We start from the raw sequence: 20,493 nt of genomic DNA, 5'->3' as shown, positions 1-20,493 counted from the left end.
TGGAAATGCTAGGCCTGGGTTCCTCCTAAGTGGGGCCATCAGGTACATCTTGAATGAAGGAAAATAACTTCAAGCTGCCACTCCTTGCTTGGAGTGAGCCTGGGGACCTGCAGGTCAGCTTCTGGACATGGATGGCTCTGTGCCCCGCTTTGACTGCAAAAGACCCCAGAGCTCCTACATCTCTCAGGAGCATTGGGGCCACCTCCAAGGAAGTGGCTGCTGGGAGAGCACCGGGCCCCTAGGGGGTTGCTGCGCCGGCTTCTGGGGGTCCTTCGTCTCACTGCTCAGGGCGGCCCTCTCTGCTGGCAGTGATATTTTCCTCAAAATCAGTGAAGTGAAGGCTCTGGCCGTGCTATTCAGCCCTAGTGTCCACTAACTTTACTGCTGGATATCCAGGCTGCTCTCTGCCAGCAGGGGTGGGTGCCTGGATGCCCCACAAGACCCTCCTGGGGGGAGAGAGCTTTCAAAGGCACAAGGACACATGGCGTCAGTCACTCCCAAGCACAGGACCTGTTTCAGCAGGATGTCGGCAGGAACATACCAGTTTGGCCAGGGAGGGGGGGGACTCCCAGCCCCTGAAATCTCAAGCTCCTGTGAGAGGCCCCCAGGATCAGCACCTTTGCCTTGGGAGACGCTCCTGCGGCTGCGCACCCCTAGGACCCAGTTATGAAGCCCAGGTTCCTAGGGCTCAGCGGACAAAGACGTGGCTGCTGAGTGTAGACTGGAGTCGATGATGGACATGGATCAGGTGGCGGAGGATCTGGGGGTGCTGGAGACCCACACCGGTTTAGACGTGGCCCCTTCTCAGCTCCACCTTGTGAGACTTGGGCCTTCCCATCTCCCCAAATGTGTGGGATTTGTGTATTTTTAAAACGATTTTTATTTATTCATGGGAGACATAGGCAGAGGGAGATGCAGGCTCCGTGCAGGAAGCCCGATGGGGGACTTGATCCGTGGACTCCAGGATCACACCCTGAGCTGAAGGCAGACACTCAACCACTGAGCCACCCAGGAGTCCTGGATTTGTGTATTTTTAACTTGAAAAAATCTCTGTTTTCATGTTTAGGGACCATTTTAAATAAATACACGCATTTGAGGACAGCTCTGAGGTCTCTGCAGCCCTGTTGGCCTCACGGTCCCGCCACACATGCCTGTGGCTCCTGTGGGGCAGCTGCCCCCTGTCTGGGCTCTGGGTCCCTGTCCTGCTATCTCCCTCCTGCTCTACTCTCCCTCTCTCTGTCTGGTCTCCCATCCTCTGTCCACATCTGCTTCTCTATCACTGGCTCTTCCTTTCTGCTCCTTGGCCTCCATCTCCCCCTCCCGTCCCGCCTTGACCTGTTCTCCAGTCAGGTCACACGCGTAGGCCAGACCCGCAATCCCATGCATCCCCCGCGGCCAGCGCAGTCCCTGCACCTGCCAAGCCTGCCGCCTTCCCTCCCCGCCTGGTGCCTGCCCCTGCCCCCAGGCCCCGCCTCCTGCCCCCTCACCTTGTGCCCCCCCCCACCCCCCACCCCCGCCCCACCTCATATCCCCTCCCCCCACTGCCTCCTGCCCAGGCTGGCTCACCTGATGGGCGCGGCCTCATCTCCACGGTCCAGCCAGTCCTGGGGCGGGATGATGTACATGCACCACAGGCCCCAGTTGTAGCCGTGGGCCGCGCTGGCGTACTGCTGCACTTCGAACGTGTCGTACTTGATGTTGTCAATGGCCGGCAGGACGATGCGCCGGCGGTCCTCCTGGATCCGCATGAGCGCGGGCTCAGCCCTGCAGAGGGGCATGGGGCCTGTGAGGAGGGGCCTGGGTGCGGGGACCTCCAGCCTGTGCCCCAAGGAGGGGCCTGCACCCCACGGGCAGGGTGACACTGGGGGGCCCTGCCGGCTGGCTGCAGTGCAAGGGTGTCGGCCCTGAAGCCCTGGGCCTGTATGGCCGCAGACTGCCCTCCTCTTCCTGCGGCACCCCCTGCAGGCCTGCTGAGCCTGCCACTGGCCTGCTTCACAGCTCGGCCACTCCCTCCACCAAATCCCACTCCCTACCCCTCCTGCCCTGCTCCTGTGGAAGGTACACTCACTCACAAGCACTAATTTGAGGACCCGTTATGCGCCACACCCTGGTCTAACCAACTGGAATACATTCCTAAACTTAAAAAAAAAAAAATCCATGCCTCACAGAGCTTATGGCCTGTTGGAAGGATAAGACCCACACAACAGTATGCAGTGGCCCTGACAGGGTGGGGAGCGGACATTAACATATAAGGGAAAGGATGTTAGAAGGTATCAGGTACCCTGTAGGAAAGAGAGCAAGGTAAGGGTGAGTTGGGGTTGCAGTTTTAAATAGGGTGTTGATGTAGATTGCCCTGGGCAATGACCAGAGGAGGTGGGGGCTGGTAGGTGTCAGGGGGATGGGCGAGCATGTGGTCAGTACTGCAGCCCTGGGGTGTGTGGCTAGAGTGGAGAAATGGGGGAGCGTATACGTGGTGAAGCCAGGGAGCAGGGGGACCCAAGGACACAGGCTCTTGGGCAACCTCTCTGGGCAGCAGCCTGAGTTGCAGAGTCTCTGTGGGGTGCAGGGGGTGTCCCCAGGGAAGCAGGTGCAGCTGCTTCCACATCCTGGAGCAGCTCCACATCCTGGAGGTGTCCTGTCTCTGCAAGGACCTGCTACCCCCAGAAGCCGACCTCTGAGCTGGACTTCTGAGGTCATGGGCCACCCACTGCCCGGATGACCCGGGGCTAGAGCTGCAGTGATGACGGGCAGGGGTGGGGGATGTCCAGGTGTGGGATCAGGCAGGGCAGCCTGTGGGGGTGGGTCCTCTGGTCCCACCTGGCAACACCTGCCACGCGGCCTGTCCCTCTTCCCATCCTGCTGAGCCTCAGCCTGGTATTTACCTGCCTTTCAGCTTCTCAAGGAGGATTAATTAATTACTGTCAGCACAGTCCCTGTGGTGAAGAGCCCTCTCCAAACGCCTCATCTGCTAATGAGCCAGGATCCTTGTGGAGGTGGCTCTGGGAAGGGACAGCTATTTACAGACAGATAACTGGGTTTTCAGTTGTTAAATTGAAGTTACACTGGTTTGAAATTGCATTTGAAGTGACAGACTCATGGCTCTCCCAAACGGCTTCCAAATGCCCTAGGGAGCTTACGATCCCGCAGAGGGAGGCAAGCTACCAAGTATGGTTGTGCAGTGGGCAACCCACACAACACCATGGAGATACCCTGGCAGGGACAGGTGGGGACCTATAAGGAATGATAGAAAGTGATCCACATAGTAGGACAAGGACGGCTGCCTCTCGAGGGCAGCAGAGCGGAGAGAAATGGGGGCTGGGACAGGAAGTCAAGCAGGAGAAACTGGCTTCTCTGTCAAACACATAGGGGGACAGAACCAACCCTTGTGACAAATGTGTGGTCCTGGGGTGGCTGAGAGGCTCCCAGAGAAGGGAAGGGAAGGCTCCACCTGCCTAGGAGATGCCGAGGCTCTGCTGCAGCGGGTGGAGGACACCAGAGCCTCCCAGAGCAGCAGGGGACCCGGGAACCACGCACGGCAGGGTCCAGCCCACCAGCCCTCGGTCGGCATGACCACCGCCAACCCTCCGTCCCCATGGGCAGTATCCCAGGGAATGTCTCATGCTGGGCATCACAGGGTTGAAAAAATATGCATTGGGAGATGTGATATAAACACCGTGAGTTTTAGTTTCTATTGAAATGGGGCAAGCCTGCCACCGGAGCCCACTCTTCCCTGAGGCTCAGCGACGGTGCCATGGCCACCCCTGTTCACGGGAGACCCGCCCACTGCAGGTTTAACTCCGAGTCCTGAGAGCAGAGCATCCTGGACTACGTGGGTGGCCCTAAATCCCATGAAAAGGACCTTCCTAAGAAACAGAAGAGGAGAGTGAGACACATGGTAGGGGGACAGGGGGCCGTGTGAGGACAGAGCGCTGTGGCCACAGCCCAGGGCTGCCGTGGGATCCACAGGCTGCAGGCAACAAGGAAGGACCCTCCCCAGCTGCCTCCAGGAGCTGTGGCTTGGCAGACACTTGTGTCCCCTTCACGGACTTCGGGCCCCAGAACAGAGAGAGTAGCATCTGTTGCTTAGAGCTGTCTGGGTTGTGGCCATCGGTTCAGCAATCCGGGGACACTGGTGGGCAGTTTCACCCTCCCTCTGCCTGCAGGCCACTCTCCATGTGTATGCTCATTTGTCCAGAGGGTCCCCTCACCAGCCAGGCCACCTCAAACCAGGCTGTCCCCTGTGGCCCCGGTTTGCAATCCCGGGAAGTATGGGTGTGACCCCAAGGACCTGGAGCCAGGTGCCCTCAGGGGCTTCCCGGACACCACACACATGCAGTCCTGGCAACAATCCCCCATCCCGTGCTCACTTCCAACATCCCATCTGAATACCGGGAGACAAGCATGCCTCGCCCTCCCCTGCCTGCACCACGTGGGCAAGCTGGACGTCCTGCCGGGCCTCGTTCTCTAACCTAGCACGTTCCCGCAGGATTGTCGCCCCTGCCCTTCCCCTGGCCACGATATTTTTCTCTCTCATTTGCACGGGGCCTTGTGCACACACGCTAGGGCACCCCCACACATGCAGCCATAGGAAGAGTTAAGGGTACAGTCAGCACTTTCCAGGAAACCCTGAAGCACATCCTGCTATTCAGTCAAGATGTCCTTGGGCTCCTGCTGTGAGGACATCAGTGCACCACCTGCTTAGGGACAGCGGGGCCTGGACCACCCCTGGTCCAACACCTCCTGGGGACCCAGCCCCCCTGTTGATGGTGGATAACTTGCCAGACAATTGACACCATTTTTACAGAATGCACCCAGCCCTCCTGCTGGGGTGTGGGGTGCCTCTAGGTCATCCCACACACCTGCTCCTGAGTCACCTGCATACCCCTGCCACTTCCCGGCCCTGTTCCCCTGAAGGCGTCTCATTAGAGACCCACTTCGCCCCTGCACAGTGGACGAGAGGTCTCCACAAGACAGGAAATTGTTTCCAACAGGCGCCCAGTGGCTTGGGCTGCGAGCAGCTGACCAGGACCTGGGGGCGACACGGGCACACAGCAAGTGCAGCAAAACTGTGTGTGTTCCCTGATCTGAGGCCACAAGGCCACACTTATTCTGCGCTATGACCTGTGGAACCGCTGGCCAATCTGATTCCCTTTGGGAGCAAGATGGGGGCACAGACCAGTCCTCACATGTAATGCCCTGAGGTCGGCGCCTTGCTAGCGGCCTTGGCCTGGTGAGCTAGGTGCAGGGAAGCCCCAGGCTCGTCTGCTGGCTGATGCACGGAGTCCCCAGAGCCAGCCCCCCACCAGCTCTGCCCCTGGTGACCCACTCTCACCAGCCCATGCCGAACTCCACGTGGGCATCGAAGAATCCGACCACTGGGGCCGTGGCCACCTTCCAGCCCTGCAGCCGCGCCCGGATCAAGCCTTCCCGCCTGTTGTTGCGGACGATCTTCACCAGGCCTGGGTACCTCCTGTTAACATACTGGTCCAGGCTGGCCTTGAGCTCCACTGCAGGGGACACAGACATGCCTCAGCACAGCCATGCCCTGGGAGGGCCCCAAGGTTGCCCCAAGTTGGTGCGAGCAGGCTGGAGCACCACGTGCCCTGGATCTGTTGAGGACGAACTGCCGTGGCCAGATGTGCTTCCAGGGGCCAGGGAGACCACGGAGCGACAAGATCTCCCCCCATGAGGCTGGGTCTCCAGTGTTGGAGCAACAAACAAACCCCTACCCCACAAGACTGCGTGGACAGAGGCATGAGTCACAGACACGAGAACTCGGGACTGAGTTACTCCCGGCAAAGAGGAATGACGTCCACGGCAGATGAATGGGCACACACACGTGGTCCATCCACGCTGTGGGATACTCAGCCATGACCCCTGCTACACACACATGAACCCTGAGGACACACACCCTCTGAACCCACTTCTCTGAGGCCCCATTAGGTGCCACATTCGCAGAGATGGAGGGTGGGATGGGGCTGTGGATGGGGCTCAGTGCTTCGTGGGGACAGACCTGCAGTTTGGGAAGATGGATAGTCCCAGAGACAGAGGGTGGGGACAGCTGCACACCAGCGTTAAGTGTGCATCATGCCCCTGAGTCATACACTTATGTTTTAAATGGTCGATTTTAGGAGAATTTCAGGTCAGTAAATTATTACAAACTCGATGAAGGCACAGGTACAAACCCAGGACCTGCTTGAGGAGGCGCCTACAGGCCAAATGTGCACCCAAACAGGCAGCCACAGCAGATCAAGGCCGATGGGGAAGAAGGTGGTTGTCTCTCCAGGCAGCTGGGCAGGGACTCCCCTCACCCTGCACTCAGGCCCAGTGGCCACCGCCCCTGGAAGCCACCTTTCCCTGGGACCCAGGAAGGGCAGCTGGTCCTTCCCAAGAACTGCCTCCTGCCCTCATCCTGCCTTTCTAGGGAAGGTGACCACCCAGTCCTCACTCCTTTCAGGGGTTCGGTTCAGGGCTCCACAGTATATACATCCACACCAGCCCTGGGTTGGACATGGCACCTCCTGAGGGCTTTGGACAATGCCCCAGATTCCCCTCCTCCGGGGTGCAGAGGAGACGCCACAGGGATCTCAGTCTGGGGGCCGTCCATGGCAAGTTCAGGCTCTTGGCTCTGCTCGTGCCAGGCAGGCATGGGATGTGTGCCAGGGGGCCCAATGGGGCCCAGCTCCTCTCCAGCAGACCCTCTCCTCTGTCACTAGCAAGGAGTGAATGGTGTGAGCAGCATGTAGGGGAGCTCAGCCTGCCAGGGCTTTTCTGGATGACATCTATAAGGGATGAACAGAGCCCCCAAATGCAAATCTACCCAGTACCACAGAACAGGACCTTATTTGGAACTACAGCCTCTATGGATATAGCCGGTTAAGGATCCTGAGGCGAAATCCTGCTGGATTTAGGGTGGCCCTAATCCAACAACAGGTGTGCCATACAGGGAGGAGGCAACATGAAGACAAGGCAGAGATGGGAATGATGCACTACCGGCCAAGGCCCAAGGGTACCAGCCGTCCCCAGAGCCAGGAGAGGTGGGGAGAACTCTGGCTGGAGCCCACTGGAAGTGCGGCCAGCCCAACCCACCTCCAGGTCTCTGGCTCCCAGCTGCAGCACAGCTGTGCTCTCGAAGTGCCACACTGGCCCCTACTCACCACTGTCACTGTTGTCGTCCACCAGGATGACCTCCTTGAGCAGCCACGAGGGTGTGCGGTTGACCACGCTGTGCACAGAGCGCAGGATGACAGACAGGGCCTCGTTGACAAAGATGAACACCACAGAGATCTGGGGCAGGTCGGTGGCATGGGTCATCTGTCTGCACCTGTGGGAGACACAGTTGGCAGTCAGCAGGCAGCATGGGCGTCAGACATGAGACATGCTGCTCAGCCGGCTCTGCTCTTATAAACAGAAGAGCAACAACAGGGCCAAGGAGGATGCCCAGACTCCAAGATTCCGTCCGTCAGAAGCCGTGGGCTTGCATGTTCTGGGTCTCAGCCTACCGAGTCCGTGCTGATTCAGGGAATGGCTGTCCAATCAGGTTGTAGCCTAGTGTGGCAGCATCTATGGTGAATTGTGCACCCTGGGTGTGGCCCGAAACTGAAACCTGGGTGGCAGGTGATGGGCTACAGGGGGGGCAGTGTGACAGTCAGCTGAGGGCTGCTGCCATGGATGTGAAGTCTGCAGGGACCGACTCATTGGGGCTGAAGGGACCAGCGTTGGCCAAATCTAAGGACTGAGGAGTACAAGAAGGGAATGTGCAGGTTTCCTGGAGGTCTTGTTGTGGGGGCTGCGTGAGGGGGGCCAGGCGAGGGGGCCAGGTGAGGGGGCACAGGCAAGGAAGGTCTGGTTCCTAGATGTAATTAAATGTTGCACTTTTGCTAACTAGCCTGTAGAAGGTACCGGGCTGTGGGCTGCTGATATAATAAAAATGGAGGGAATGAATTCACCAGGGGGCAAAGGGAATGAACAGGAACTTAGCAAATGTCAAAAATAAGGTGATGGAAAAGAGAGAAAACAGGAGTAATGGAAAAACAGAAATATACATGGAAGGAGCCCAGTCAATTTTGCTGCCACAATAAATATAAACACACCAAATCTCTCCTTAAGATGGCAGAGACCACTCACTCGGCCACACAGTCATTTTCACACTCTGCACACACTCTCACCCACATTTTCACTCACACACTCACGTTCATGCCTCATGCTCTCACATGTTCACACTTACAACCCTGCTCTGAAAGACCATCTTCCCTCCTATGAAGTGAATGCAGTTGGGGTTTTGAACCTGAGCCATTGGTAGCTCCCCACCAAATGCCCCAGGGCCAGGTGCTGCCCTGGTGCAGGTGGGAGATCACCAGTGAGCCTTCTTAGCTCACAGCTGGAGGGACACAGTTGTTCATCAACACCATGTGGACGTGGCCACAGGTGCACAGCCACGGTGACTTCATCACTCAGAAAAATGCCATCTGACAAGAAGACTACACTCCATTTTTCCTTGGAGGAGTAAGGTTGAAATGTACCATTTTTATGAACTCTCACAATGTACACAACAGAAAAAACAGTTGAGGATATAAACACATCTTGAGGACGACAGCTGGTGGTGGGAAGCATCAGGAATGGAAGGATTGCATAGGCTGATGGGCTGAACTCCCTGCACCTGCTCCCACCTGTTCACTGTCCTCCGTTGTGGTCTCCCTCTTATCTGCAATTTGGAGTCTCCCTGGAATGCAAGTGCCTGAGAGCAGGCTCCTTCACTACCATAGCCCAAGGGCACAGAGCTGGGCCTGCACACATAAGCTGCCTAGCACACATCTGTTAACAAAGGATGTACACTCACAGGCCCTAACACATGGGAGCATCCCCACTGTCTCAACTTGCCTCATCCCGGGCATGGGGACTGCTGGGGCTGCTTTCTCTGCCTCCCCAAGGGACCTCTGAGGTAGCCACTGGGCCACATGTGGCTGTCCTAAGGACTGGCTCTGTCTCCTGAGGTGGAGGAGGTATGTGCTGGGGGCTGGAAGCGTGAGGCCCACAGGACAGAGGAGTGTCTGCCCCCATTGTGGTGCACAGACAAGAAGCAGTGGACACAGGCAGGGTGATTTCACAGAGGAAGGGGTGGAGACAGTGGGGCCATGGGTGGGGACCCTGGGGCCATCTTTAGACCAGGCAGCCAAGGAGGAGCCATGACCAACCCGGCAGTGAGTTCAGTCCTGCCTTGTTCAGCTCAGCTGAGTAACAAACATCACAGAGAGCTCGGCCTAGACCACAGACATGTGCTCCTCCCAGTCTGGAGGCAGGGAGGCCAGATCCAGGTGCAGAGGGCTGGCTCCTCCCAAGGCCTCCCCTAGGTATGCAGACACTGTCTTCCCACTTTCCCACTGTGTCCTCAGTGGTGGTGCCTTGTGTGTGTCTGCACCCTGCTCTACTCTTCCGAGGGGATTCAGTCATATGGGACAGATCTGGGTGACCCCACTTTGCCTGTCACCTCCAAGTCACATCCTGAGGTGTTGGGGGTTTGGGCTCCTACGTATGAACTAAGGGGACACAGTTCAGCCTGTAACAGACCCAAAGGATAGGGAGGAGCCAGCCACGTGGAGAACCAGGGGACAGGGAGCCTGCAGATGGGGTGCACTGGGCATAATGAGAAACAGGCTGTACTGGTGTGACAGACTGTGCTGGCATGACAGGATGTGCTAGCATGGCAGGATGTGGAGGGCACCATGACCCTGCCTTGGTGGACGCTCAGCACCCCTCTCCAGTCTCCACAATGTAGACATGCGTTGCCTGCTGCCTCCCTCCCCTGAGGCCATGAGTCTCAGGGATTCATTATGGTATGGCACTGAATGAGGCAGCAGCTGGACGCTAGAGCCCTGCTCCTCGGGCTTCTTGGCCATTCCTAGCTGGCAGTTGGGGCAGAGGACCCTACTGGGCCCTGCAAGGTGCCTGATCTCAAGACTTTCCACGTGATGTAGAGGTTCCTGCCAGGCCACCTGTTCTCCACCCTAAATGTCCATGGCAGCCACTCACCTTGGAGACTTGCCACCTTTATTGGATGGAAAATGCTTTCTGCAAGCTCACGCCCCTGCTGGTCCCTGACAGACACAGAGCTCCTGGGCTGCCAGGTACTCCGGGGAGAGCACAGGGCTCCCAGGCAAGCTGGGGGGTAGAACCTTCCAGACAAACTGCCCACTGTCTGCCCTGCAGGTCCATCAGACAATGTGAGCAATGAGGGGGACTGGCAGGCTTGCCTCTGTGAGAAGCGCAGGGGTGCTGTGACTTCCGGCCATTGGGCAGGACCCAGGGCCTCTTCTCTCCCTGCCCCTTCCTGGGCTGAGAAATGTTCCAGGACAGGTAGGGGAAGCACCCTCGTGTCTCCTCGGTGCTGATTGGGTGGTGCACTCAATCATCGTGGCCGGGGAGATAGGGTGCCCTGATTGGCTTACACTTGGATCACGTCATTTCCTGAGTCCAGGAGTCAGGAAGGGTTTCAGCAGGAGCACAGCCGAGGTGGGGAAGGTGCTCAGAGGGAGGATGGGGAGGTGGACACGATGGTGCTCCCTGACACCCCAGCCCACACTGCGTGGTTCCTAAGGAGAAAGGCAGAGGGAAGATCTGCACGAGGTCTCTGCAGACACCATCCCCTCCCCAGGCCGACTTGCTGTGGTCCTGACTAAGGCTCTAGGCTCTTCAGGCAGCTATCCCTCAGGCAGACACCAGAACACCATGTCCAGGGTCTTCTTTGGGCTGGGAGTCCATCCCATTGGTCTCTGATGGAGGCAACCAAGAACAAGGTGCGCTGGGGGGTCATGGTCAATGTGTGAGGAGCAGGTGCACAGGGCCAGACTCAGATGGGGTCTCTGCCCAAACATGGGAGGGGGGGAACCAACGGGAGAGCAGGAGCAGTCCCAGAGGCCGGGGCCGATGCTGTGACTGACTTGTGCCCCAGGGGCTCTGGAATGAAGCCATCTGTATGGAACACGCAGGACAGGCAGGACCCAGGTGGGAGTCCACGGGAAGCCCATGTCGATGACACCACTCCCTCGGCCCGAAAGATGCGCCCCTAAGTTTCCAACCAATAAAGCAGGCAGGTCTTTCCAGATGAGCTCTCCATAGCCTGGACACACATGTTGCTGGGTGAGGTCAGTTCCCTGAATCATTTAAGCCCCATCTATTTAATGAACTTAGTTCTGAGTCCTGGATTACATGGTGGACCCTCTGTGCCGTGGCACTCACAAGATGACCTCTCCATCTTCCCATCTCTGCCTTAGAAACCACCATCTGGAAGAGATTCTTCCCCAGCAGTATTGCTTCTTGAGATTCTTCTCACTCAGTTCTTCCAACAAGAGTAAGTCCCATTCGGGGACTAGAAAATTGACAGGTCACATCTATTAAAGGATCTGGTGCTATCCAGACAGTCTTCGTAAAGATAGTGCATCTACTGTGCTCACGATGATTGTAAAACACAGGATAGATTCATATAGAGCTTAACAAATACTGACACTTATGACTTTGGACGTGATGGAAACTAAGCTAGCTTCAACTCCAGTGCCTGGGCTGCCCCCTCCCTGAGCCCAGTAATACCCATGTGTATCTGGGCACAGCTTGTAGGGACACCTTGGTAGAGGGACACAGCAGGGGGAACCGCCTGGGGAACACAGGAGTGATGTACACAAAGCAGATGCTGATTTCTGTGTGAAATTTTGGAGATGTGGTTTGGGGCAGCTGGAGGCTGGGGTGTTAGCAGCCAGGCCCTGCTGCCTCATCACTGTGCCAAGCATGGGGTCATCCACAAGCCTATCTGAGCCAGCAGCTCTGGTTCCATCACAGGAGGCAGGGAAGGAGGGAAAGTTCATGCCCTCCCCACCAGGCACAGTTTCCTCATGTCCATATATGTCCCACTGGCCAGATCATGACCTCTTGGCCACAGCCACGACCCCCTGTGAGGGATGCAGGAAATGCAGCCTTCATATGGGCTTGGGCTCACCTGAATTTGGGGTTCTATTAAGGAGGAAGAAAGGGAGAAAAGATAGGAGGGCAAGCCTAGGGACTGATGGGGTGGCACCACTGCCCAGGACCCTGTCACCCATGGGAACGGTGGGCTCCATGCTTAAGGTTTCCTGAGGAGATAAGCCTCCCGCACAGCACGGGAAGACCAGGATGGCTCGGGGCCTCCTTCACATCTTCATACTGGCATGTTCTTGCTTTAGCAGGGCCAGGCATGCCATGCTCCCCAAGGGAGCCCCGCTCATGATAAAGAATCGGGGACATCAATGCCAGTGACAAGACCCTGTCTGCCCTCACCTGCCCCCCCCAGTGCTTCCAGGGTGGCGTGCAGCTATGTCCACCCATTGCGGCACCCCTCAAGACGTGGAAGCTGGACCCTTGTCACAGAGAGAGACACTGGCCCCACAAGGACCACAGGCAGGATGCTGTGGGCCTGATCACCGTCCAGGGTCTTGAGTGGGCAGCGGCAAGGGGGCGTGCAGACAGTCCTGGGCTTAGGCACCCCCGTCCACAGCCACACGGTTCCACGGGCCAATCCTGCAGGCCTCATAGGGCTGAGTGCGGCTGCTCACCTGCTGCTAGACATTTAAATTAGTGCTTCTGAGAGGACGGGGGTCTTTTCCAGGCACACTTCCCAGTCAGGGTGATGCCGTCTTGCTCCCTACTGCGTTCATGTGCAAGTCACCCCCCTGGGAACACGGGCAGCTCACAAGTTGTTGTTGGAACCAGACACAGTGCAGTGTGCATAGCTCATTTTGGCCTAACACAACTCTGCATTAAAATAACTTCTCTTACTCAGAACACACTCCCCTCCCCCATTAGAGCACGTTTGTGTTAAAGCCAGGGCAGGTGGAGAGGGCTGTTGTCAGGTAAGGCTGGACACTAACGAAGAGATAAAAACCTGGCCCCGCTGAAGATCAGGAATGTCACCACCAACTGGGCCTCTTGGCCTGCTTGTGTCACCTCCTTCCTCCCTCCTCAGCGGACAGGACAGGCCACGTGAGTGGGGTTGGCAGGGCTGCACATCACTGGAGGCAGGCGGCCCTCACATCCAGCTCTTCCACCAGAGCGCTGAGCTCCCCATGCCGCTGAGCTGTGGCTGCTTTCAGGACTGCTCGGCCCCTGCCGCGGCTGGGGGACCCACGCCCCACCCTCCCTGCAATGGCCATCACAGCCCTCTGGCTCCCCACACCCCTGCCCCATCTCTTGTTCCAGCTTAAGCCAGTTTGATAGATGTTCTGCCTCTTGGGGTTGAAGGGGTCCTGATCCGGAGTGCACGCTGGACGGTACATGGTGCAGGGGCACGCTCACCTGAGCTCAGGGTGCAGCGGGAGGACCCCATCTGGCCAAGCGCTGAGCTTCTCCCTCAGCAGATGGGTCACAGAGGAGCCAGAAGGCTCAGGGAGTCTCTGTCCACAGGAGCTTGTGGCCTCTTGGCACAGGGTTTCGTCCTAACCCTGCCCTCAGCCAGGATGCTGAGGATCCCAGCTCGGGGCCTCAGCTCCATGGGGCAGGGAGAGGACCACCCGCCAACTCATCAGCTGAATTCTCAGCCAGCCCCAGGATCTGAGGCAGGTGTCCCCACAACCCTGAGAGGCCAGAAACAGAGCAAATCAAATACCACAAGTGCCTGAGAGGAGCAGATGAGCATCCTTGCCTCTCACAGCTTACAGACGGGCAGAAGGGCAGATGGCCCAGGACACACGAGGAGGTTTCTGCAGGGCTTTCTGGGAAAGTGTCCTCTGTTCTTGAGGCGAGAGAAGATGCAGGACCATATTTGTTCTAGCCCTTCAGGACGGTGTGAGGATGTGAGGAAGCTTCAGCAGCCATGTTGTGACCATGAGGATAGACATGGTGGAGCAGAGAACTGGGGAGAGCTGGGTTCCCTGACGCTGTCAGCTGCTGCCAGTTGAAGGACTCTGGACGCTGACGGCAGACTTCTGGTTATGTGAGGTCAGGGATCCCATCCTTGCACACCTCTCATAGCTGGGTGGTTGGGTTTTTCATTTGACATGCTGTCCCTCTGTTTGGGGGGACCCCACTCATCTCTGGAGTGTCATCAGCCTATGTACCCCAAACACTGTCACACATGGTCTGAAATAGGTGCTCTGGCCACCATGCTTCCTGAAGAGGTCACAGCAGGTCACACCCCTGTGCTCCTCTGCCCAGACCCTCCCACCACAGCACCTCCCAGCCACGGAGTATGGTGAGGTGAGGCCAGGTGTGTCTGAGCAGTCAGGAAGAGCAGGAAGCCTTGGTGTTTGTGTGCTGGGCCTTTGTTTTTGGAGCCCTGAGGTACCAGAGAGGCAACCCGACTGCCACATGTAGGTCCCCCCAGGTGGACAGCTGGCGGTCGGCATCCACACGCGCAACAACCCACAGAGGGTGCCAGCCATCCCCCTGCCCCCGCCACTAAGCCTCCAGCTGAGTCCACAAGGTCCTGCTCAGAGAGGCCACCCCTGGCACCGCATCTGAATTCCTGCCTCCATCCGATAACAGCTGGTGTCACTGTAGCTGGCAGTGCGGGAATTTGCTAAGCAGATAAGCACTGGGCACACAGTGGGTGCTTCCTGCAGATGCACTGGGTGCCTGCGTGTGTGTCAGGTCAGACGGCTGGGCTTTGTGCGGTGGGGGCTCTGGCTTAGACTTCACATCCCCACCCAGAGCCAGAGAAGCAGGAAATCCTCAACCACAGGGATGCTTCTAAGAGGATTTATAAACCCGCAGAGGAGCAGGGGTGGTTATGAGGCTCTGGAAAGCCTATTCCAAGGTCTTGGTTATAACGTGTGGCAGGCACGTCATGACTGGCCTCACAGGAAATGGGGCCACGGCAGACACTAATGAAAATTTATGGGGATGCCCTCTGTGCATCAGAGGCAGGATGGAGGGGGAAGAAGTGGCAGCACTCCCCTCAGGGGAGCGGCGAGTTTCACCTCCTGACGACAGGACGCACATCTATCTCCTGCCAGCGCCCCGGGTCCAGGGAGGCTGCCCTTCGGAAGCCACGATCGATGTCTCTGGAAACAGCTGCCTGTGGGTTCTTGGAAGTGTGTCACCCAGGGAGCATGTCTGCTCGGTGTGAATGCTGTCTGGGGGCGGCACCTGCCTGCTATGTGTCACACACTCCCACACTCATGGGAACACAGACACGGGTACACAGACTGGGGACACAAAGGAAACACGGAACTAGACTCCCCAAGCTGAGGCCAGCCATCCATCCAGGCAACTGGCTGCAAGATCTCCCAGAAACATGTGTATGTCCACACATGTGCACGCACACATGCCCAGCACACACCACACATGTGCACACACATACACGTGCATGCACATATAACAAACACACATGTACATCACACAACACAGGTGCATGTGTGCACACATAATACACATGTGCACTCATTAATGCCTGCATGCACATTCACTTGCATGTGCATGGGTGCACAGCTCAGACACACGAACACACAACTACACGCACACACACAACACAGACGTCGTAGTTTCATTAATGTGCCCACACAGAGTAACATGTGCACACACACAGCATCTCACATAGAGACCCAGGAACACGCCACAGAGAGAGACGGATGGCCCAGGAAAGACATGAATGGCTCATATTTATTCGAGGTGACGGCCTGAAGATCGAAGGGAGCACACATACCCCAGATTCACTGTTGCACAGACCTGCATGGGTGAAGCAGCTGCAGCTGACTTGCACTCCTGCTCCAGCCATCCCTGCCTGTCTTCACAGAGACAAGGCCACAGGCCGAAACGCAACCCCTGTCCCTAGCCATGTATGCAGTCCACCCTCAGACCAGACCTCAGAGCAAAGGCTTGCAGAGCCGCACACAAACACCTGCATGTCAGGAACAGGGCACTGGGGTGTGCGGAGGTCCCCCTACGCCCCACCTCATTCAGACTACATGAGACAGTCACAGGGGTTGCAGAGTCACTGCTCCACACGCTGACAAGCCGAGGCACCACCTGGCAGGCTAGAGGCCTTCATGCACCCAGTGGAGTGAGCAGGCTACGGGAGTGGCCAAGGCCTCCAGGAATCCCTGGACCATCAAGAGTGTCACTACTCTGGTGGCCTGTGACCTCCAACCCCTCCAGTCTCTCTCTCAGATATCACTGACCCACCGGGGTCCTAACCTGCCAGGGTCCTGCTCAGTATGGAGGTCTTCTGTTGGCTGTCTCCCTGCAGCCCTGTGGGGCCTCTGAGGGTGGACATTGGCAGGCAAAGGGGCATTGAGGCCCCAGGAGGTTTTACAGCCAGCCCTTGCCCCTGTATGTCCAGAGCCCCCATCCCAACAAACCCCCAGCTGCGAGGGAGCTGAGGGGCAGGCAGCCTCCGCTCTCCCCATTTGGCTGCAGCAAGGTCAAGCTACTCCTACCCAACCTCACGGGGGTCCCCTGCCCTCCTCACAGATGCCTCCTTTCTGGGCACAGCCTGAGGGCTCCAGGGCAGGCAAAGGGAAGGGTGTCACCTGCTAGAACTGACCACCCAGGCAGGATATCGCTTGGACTGTGGTTCTGTGATCCCTGGTGAGTAAAGAAACCAGGAGTCTTTCCCTGCAAATAAGCCCCATATCACACTGCATGCTTTCATGATGCCACCCTGGTTTTCCCATCTCCTTGTCTGAGACACTTGCCTCTTCCGACAGACCCTACACACAGCAGGCATCAGAGGAGCCAGGACCCAGCATGGGGTGATGGACTCCAGCTCCTCTCGCATACCATCCACTCAATCTGAGTTATTGGAGCCGATGGCCAAGATGTTCATGGCACAGACAGTTAATATGCATGAAGGCTCTGCAAACGTGTAGCAGAGAAGACATTACTGCACACGATGGAGGCATGGCCACCTATTTTTATGATCCTGTTTAACTTGGATTTGCCAGTCTCCCTTTCATCATCCCATGGGCCAGGCTTAATAATCAAGATGTTATGTGCTTTGTGGCATAAATAAAGCTGCTGCTTAATTAGAAAAGCTTCCTACCTCCAGACAAAGGGAAATCAATAATGTATCTAATGGGAGAAAGCAAGTGGGGACCTTGGTTTGGAGCAGACTGAATGGTCGGTTGGGGCAGGCACACCTGTGCACACATGCAAACACAGATGCATACACACAGATTCACATGCACACCCATGCTTCTAGGGGCTGCCCCTGTCAGAACCCAACACAAGGCCATTTCTCATTGGATGGGGCTGCTCCACGGCCGTTTAGAGAATCAATCTAAAAGCTTAAGATGGGCTTAGACTGAACATACATTTATGTATGTACTCAGTTAGTCATCCATTGATATTTGCTTAGGGCCTACTAAGCGCCAGTGTGGCTGTGAATGTGTGGCCACAGGGAAGGCTCCCACAAACACCATTAGCATCACAAACCACAAGTCAACATTCCGTAGTAGCCCATCCCGGCCTTCCTCCTGCTCCACAGCCACGTGACTACCTCCAACGAGGTCCCTATCATGGCAACTGTGACCTGATTTCCCATCACGGCTCCTGGAAGGCCTCAGTGGGTGGTTCTGGGCCTGGGACTGGGTGTGGGCCGTCGTCACAGGGGCTCCAGCAGCTGGCCCCTGGCCGGCATGTCTCTCCACATGCTCTCAGGCCTGTCCATGGGGTGCTCTGACCCGGCACATGTGGGCTTCCTCCCACCATGGCAGCTTCAGAACAGGCCAATTGTTTACACGACAGTTAATGGGCCAGTGCCAGCTCTGGGCCGGGCAGGGTGGATGCCCTGGGAGCTCCTTTGCTTCACTTCTCCCCTCCTCTACTGGATGACCAGCCACAAAAGCCCATGCAGTCCCAAGGGGAGAGACAGAGAGTCTACCCCTTGAGGCAGAGTCCGTGCCTGGTCTGCAGGCTGCACTCGGCAGCACACCCATCTCAAATGTGCCCCATGGCAACGGCCAGGCACCCTGCCTGCAGATCGGCACTAGGGCGTGGGTCTCCCTAGGACTCGGGGTGTATGTTCAAAGTCAAGTTGACACGAGGGCTGTCACCACATGGCTAAGCCCCAGGATGCCATCTGCCGGGGGCAGCAAGTCCAAAGAGGCCCAGGGGCCTGCAGGACAGCTATGGCTCGGAAGGGCTTCTTGCTGGTTCTAGTCTGTTATCCGTAAGCATGTGGGGTGCAGGGTCTGTGTGTGGCATAGTCTTCAAGGCCTCCCAGTTTCTTTGGGGAAAGAAATGGATATAAATAAACATGTCAGAAGACGAAACACATGTTCTCTGTTTGGGGAGGCAAAAGTTCCCCAAAGCTGTGCCTCTTCTAGTTGGTTTCTGTAGATCAGATTTCTATCAAGCAAGACCTATTGTCAACGTCTGCCTTGATGTCTTCTCCTGTAACCTGAGGCTGACTGGGAACTGATGGCTCCTGTCAGGGTTTACTTTGGCTGAGGAGCCTTCCTCAAGAGGGAGCCTCTGCCATGCCAGGGAAGGAGGGTGGGTCGCAGTCCTCAGAGGGAGAGCCAGAGGAGGCCAGGCCCCTAGGCAAACCCCAGCACTTGGAGATGCCAGAGGAAAGTGCTCTGGGGACTCGGTGTGCAGTGAGGACCAGAGGAGCTGGGAGAGCCCTTCAGGAAGAAGGAGACACAACCCAAACTGCTTAAGCAGATTTAAAATATATGCAGCTTTGTGTGTGTGTGTGTGTGTGTGTGTGTGTGTACACCGATTGATGACAGAACCTAGAGGACTTTTCATTCATCTACTTTACTGCATATACAGCAGCTGGATGCAGGTGCTCCTACTACGGCACTGAAACCGGATTCCTCTCCCCCTCCCCCCTCCCCCCCTCCCCCCCACCCCCACTGTGCCACACCCTGCACTGGATTTGTCCTTGGGTTCCACAGCTGGGCTGTGGGAACTCCAAGCTTTCCCCTCATACAGGTAACATGGTGTAGCTCCCCAGGTTCCCATTACCGCAGTTTTACTTTGGCTTAACAGCCTGATTCCCCCCCCCCCCCCGCCCCCAGACCTTGCGTACCTCTAAGACGCACTGACTGGACAGGCCCAGACCAAGTGACAGCCCTGAGCCAGTGGCTGTGGCTGGTGGACATGATGCCCTAATTGCCTTAATCCTGAGTCATGTGACCTGCCCTGCTCAGGACTGGGAAGCTTCCACGTGTTCCCATGTGGGAAGGGGAGCTGGCACCCAAAGAAAGAGAACCAGGTTCCAGGAGGGAAACAACAGGCTCTATCACGCATTTTCATGTCTGTTCTATAAACGTGTGCTCTGCCACTGGAAGTGCATACGCAGCAGGACGGCCAGGAGAGCCCTGCCCTCAGCCCAGGGCTGGCATGGTTGGCCCGTGAGAGGACCAGTGCCCTTACCCCATGGGCTGGAGGTCATCACCTCCCTTATAACCTCTGCTGTCAGATGAAGATGGAGATGCCAACAGGGACAGGCGACCTCTTACTGCTTCCAGTGCATCGCTGGTGGCTGGAAGTCCCCCTAGGCTCACAGCGACACAGTGTGGGAGGTGGGCAGCTCTGTGCACAGGAAGGGGTTAACAAAGCACTCTGGCTAGTCCACATCCTGCACAGGGAAGGTCTGGCCCTTGCCAGCTCCAGCTCCAGGGACGTGACTTGTGTGTTCTTGGGACACCCTGCCTGACTAGAGTGTCGTTGGTTACCACTCAGGGTAGTCTATGCTGCTGCGTGGTTTATGCTGAGCCACGGGGTCAGCCTGAACTCTGGGGGCTGGAGACAAAGGTCAGTTGGCCAATAGAACCCTGGACAGCAGGGCTCGAGTGGGCACCCGTCATCCGTGTGGCCATTCATCATTGCTGGGAGAGTTATGTACCGTCTCTGTGACACCCCTGGGAGGGGCAGCTGGAAATTCCCACCTACTCTCCCTTCTTGCCCGCTCAACCCCTGCCTTATGCTTTCTCCTCCGTGATGTTATTCTGTCCTTTAACAAACCACACTGGGAGTAACACAGTGTGCCCAGTGCTGTGAGTCCCTTCAGTGAGTTACTAAGCCTGGAGGAGGTCTAGGGGGTCTCTGCAAGGCACCACGGGGCCCAGAAGCCCAGAGCCAAGAATGGCACTCAGATCCAGCAGCTGAGTGGACCTCATTTAGGTCAATCTCCAAAGGTCAGGTACACCGGGGAGTGCTCAGAAACTGCCACGCACACTCATGCACGTGCACACACATGCACATGTGTTCACACTCACCCATGCTCACACACACACACACACACACACACACACACACACGCACCCTTAGCGCACAAACTGGGCACATCCCAAACCTGAGCCTCTCAAGCCTGCATCCGTGACTTTGTCATACCTACACATCACCTGCATTATTCACTTAGCGTGTTTCTTCAAATTGGCCTGTATTATACCTAACCGAAAGAATCTTTATTCCATATCACAAAAGGAAAGCCAGCATCATTTATGCTGAATTGATGGTACCCACGAAAATAAAACAGAGTTCTCACATGTGGCATGTGCTGAGGCCACAAGAGTGTGCACT

General features: G+C 56.9%; 1 protein-coding gene across 3 annotated transcripts in view; it reads right to left on the bottom strand.

Moving 5' to 3' along the window:
• GALNT9 (polypeptide N-acetylgalactosaminyltransferase 9) overlaps nt 1-20,493 on the bottom strand; it is an 80,045-nt gene that overhangs the window by 31,496 nt on the left and 28,056 nt on the right. For all 3 annotated transcript variants that reach the window (XM_072802029.1, XM_072802028.1, XM_072802030.1), the window contains exons 3-5: nt 7,158-7,324; nt 5,333-5,507; nt 1,567-1,764 (exon numbers count right to left, since the gene is read on the bottom strand). In XM_072802029.1, the coding sequence (XP_072658130.1) occupies nt 1,567-1,764; nt 5,333-5,507; nt 7,158-7,324 (540 nt within the window). The remainder of the gene's footprint in view (nt 1-1,566; nt 1,765-5,332; nt 5,508-7,157; nt 7,325-20,493) is intronic.

The sequence above is a fragment of the Canis lupus genome, chromosome 27 (genome assembly GCF_048164855.1).
Source record: "Canis lupus baileyi chromosome 27, mCanLup2.hap1, whole genome shotgun sequence".
Lineage (NCBI taxonomy): Eukaryota > Metazoa > Chordata > Mammalia > Carnivora > Canidae > Canis > Canis lupus.
The sequence above is the reverse complement of the archived record's forward strand: the minus strand, read 5'-3'. Positions and strand labels throughout refer to the sequence as shown.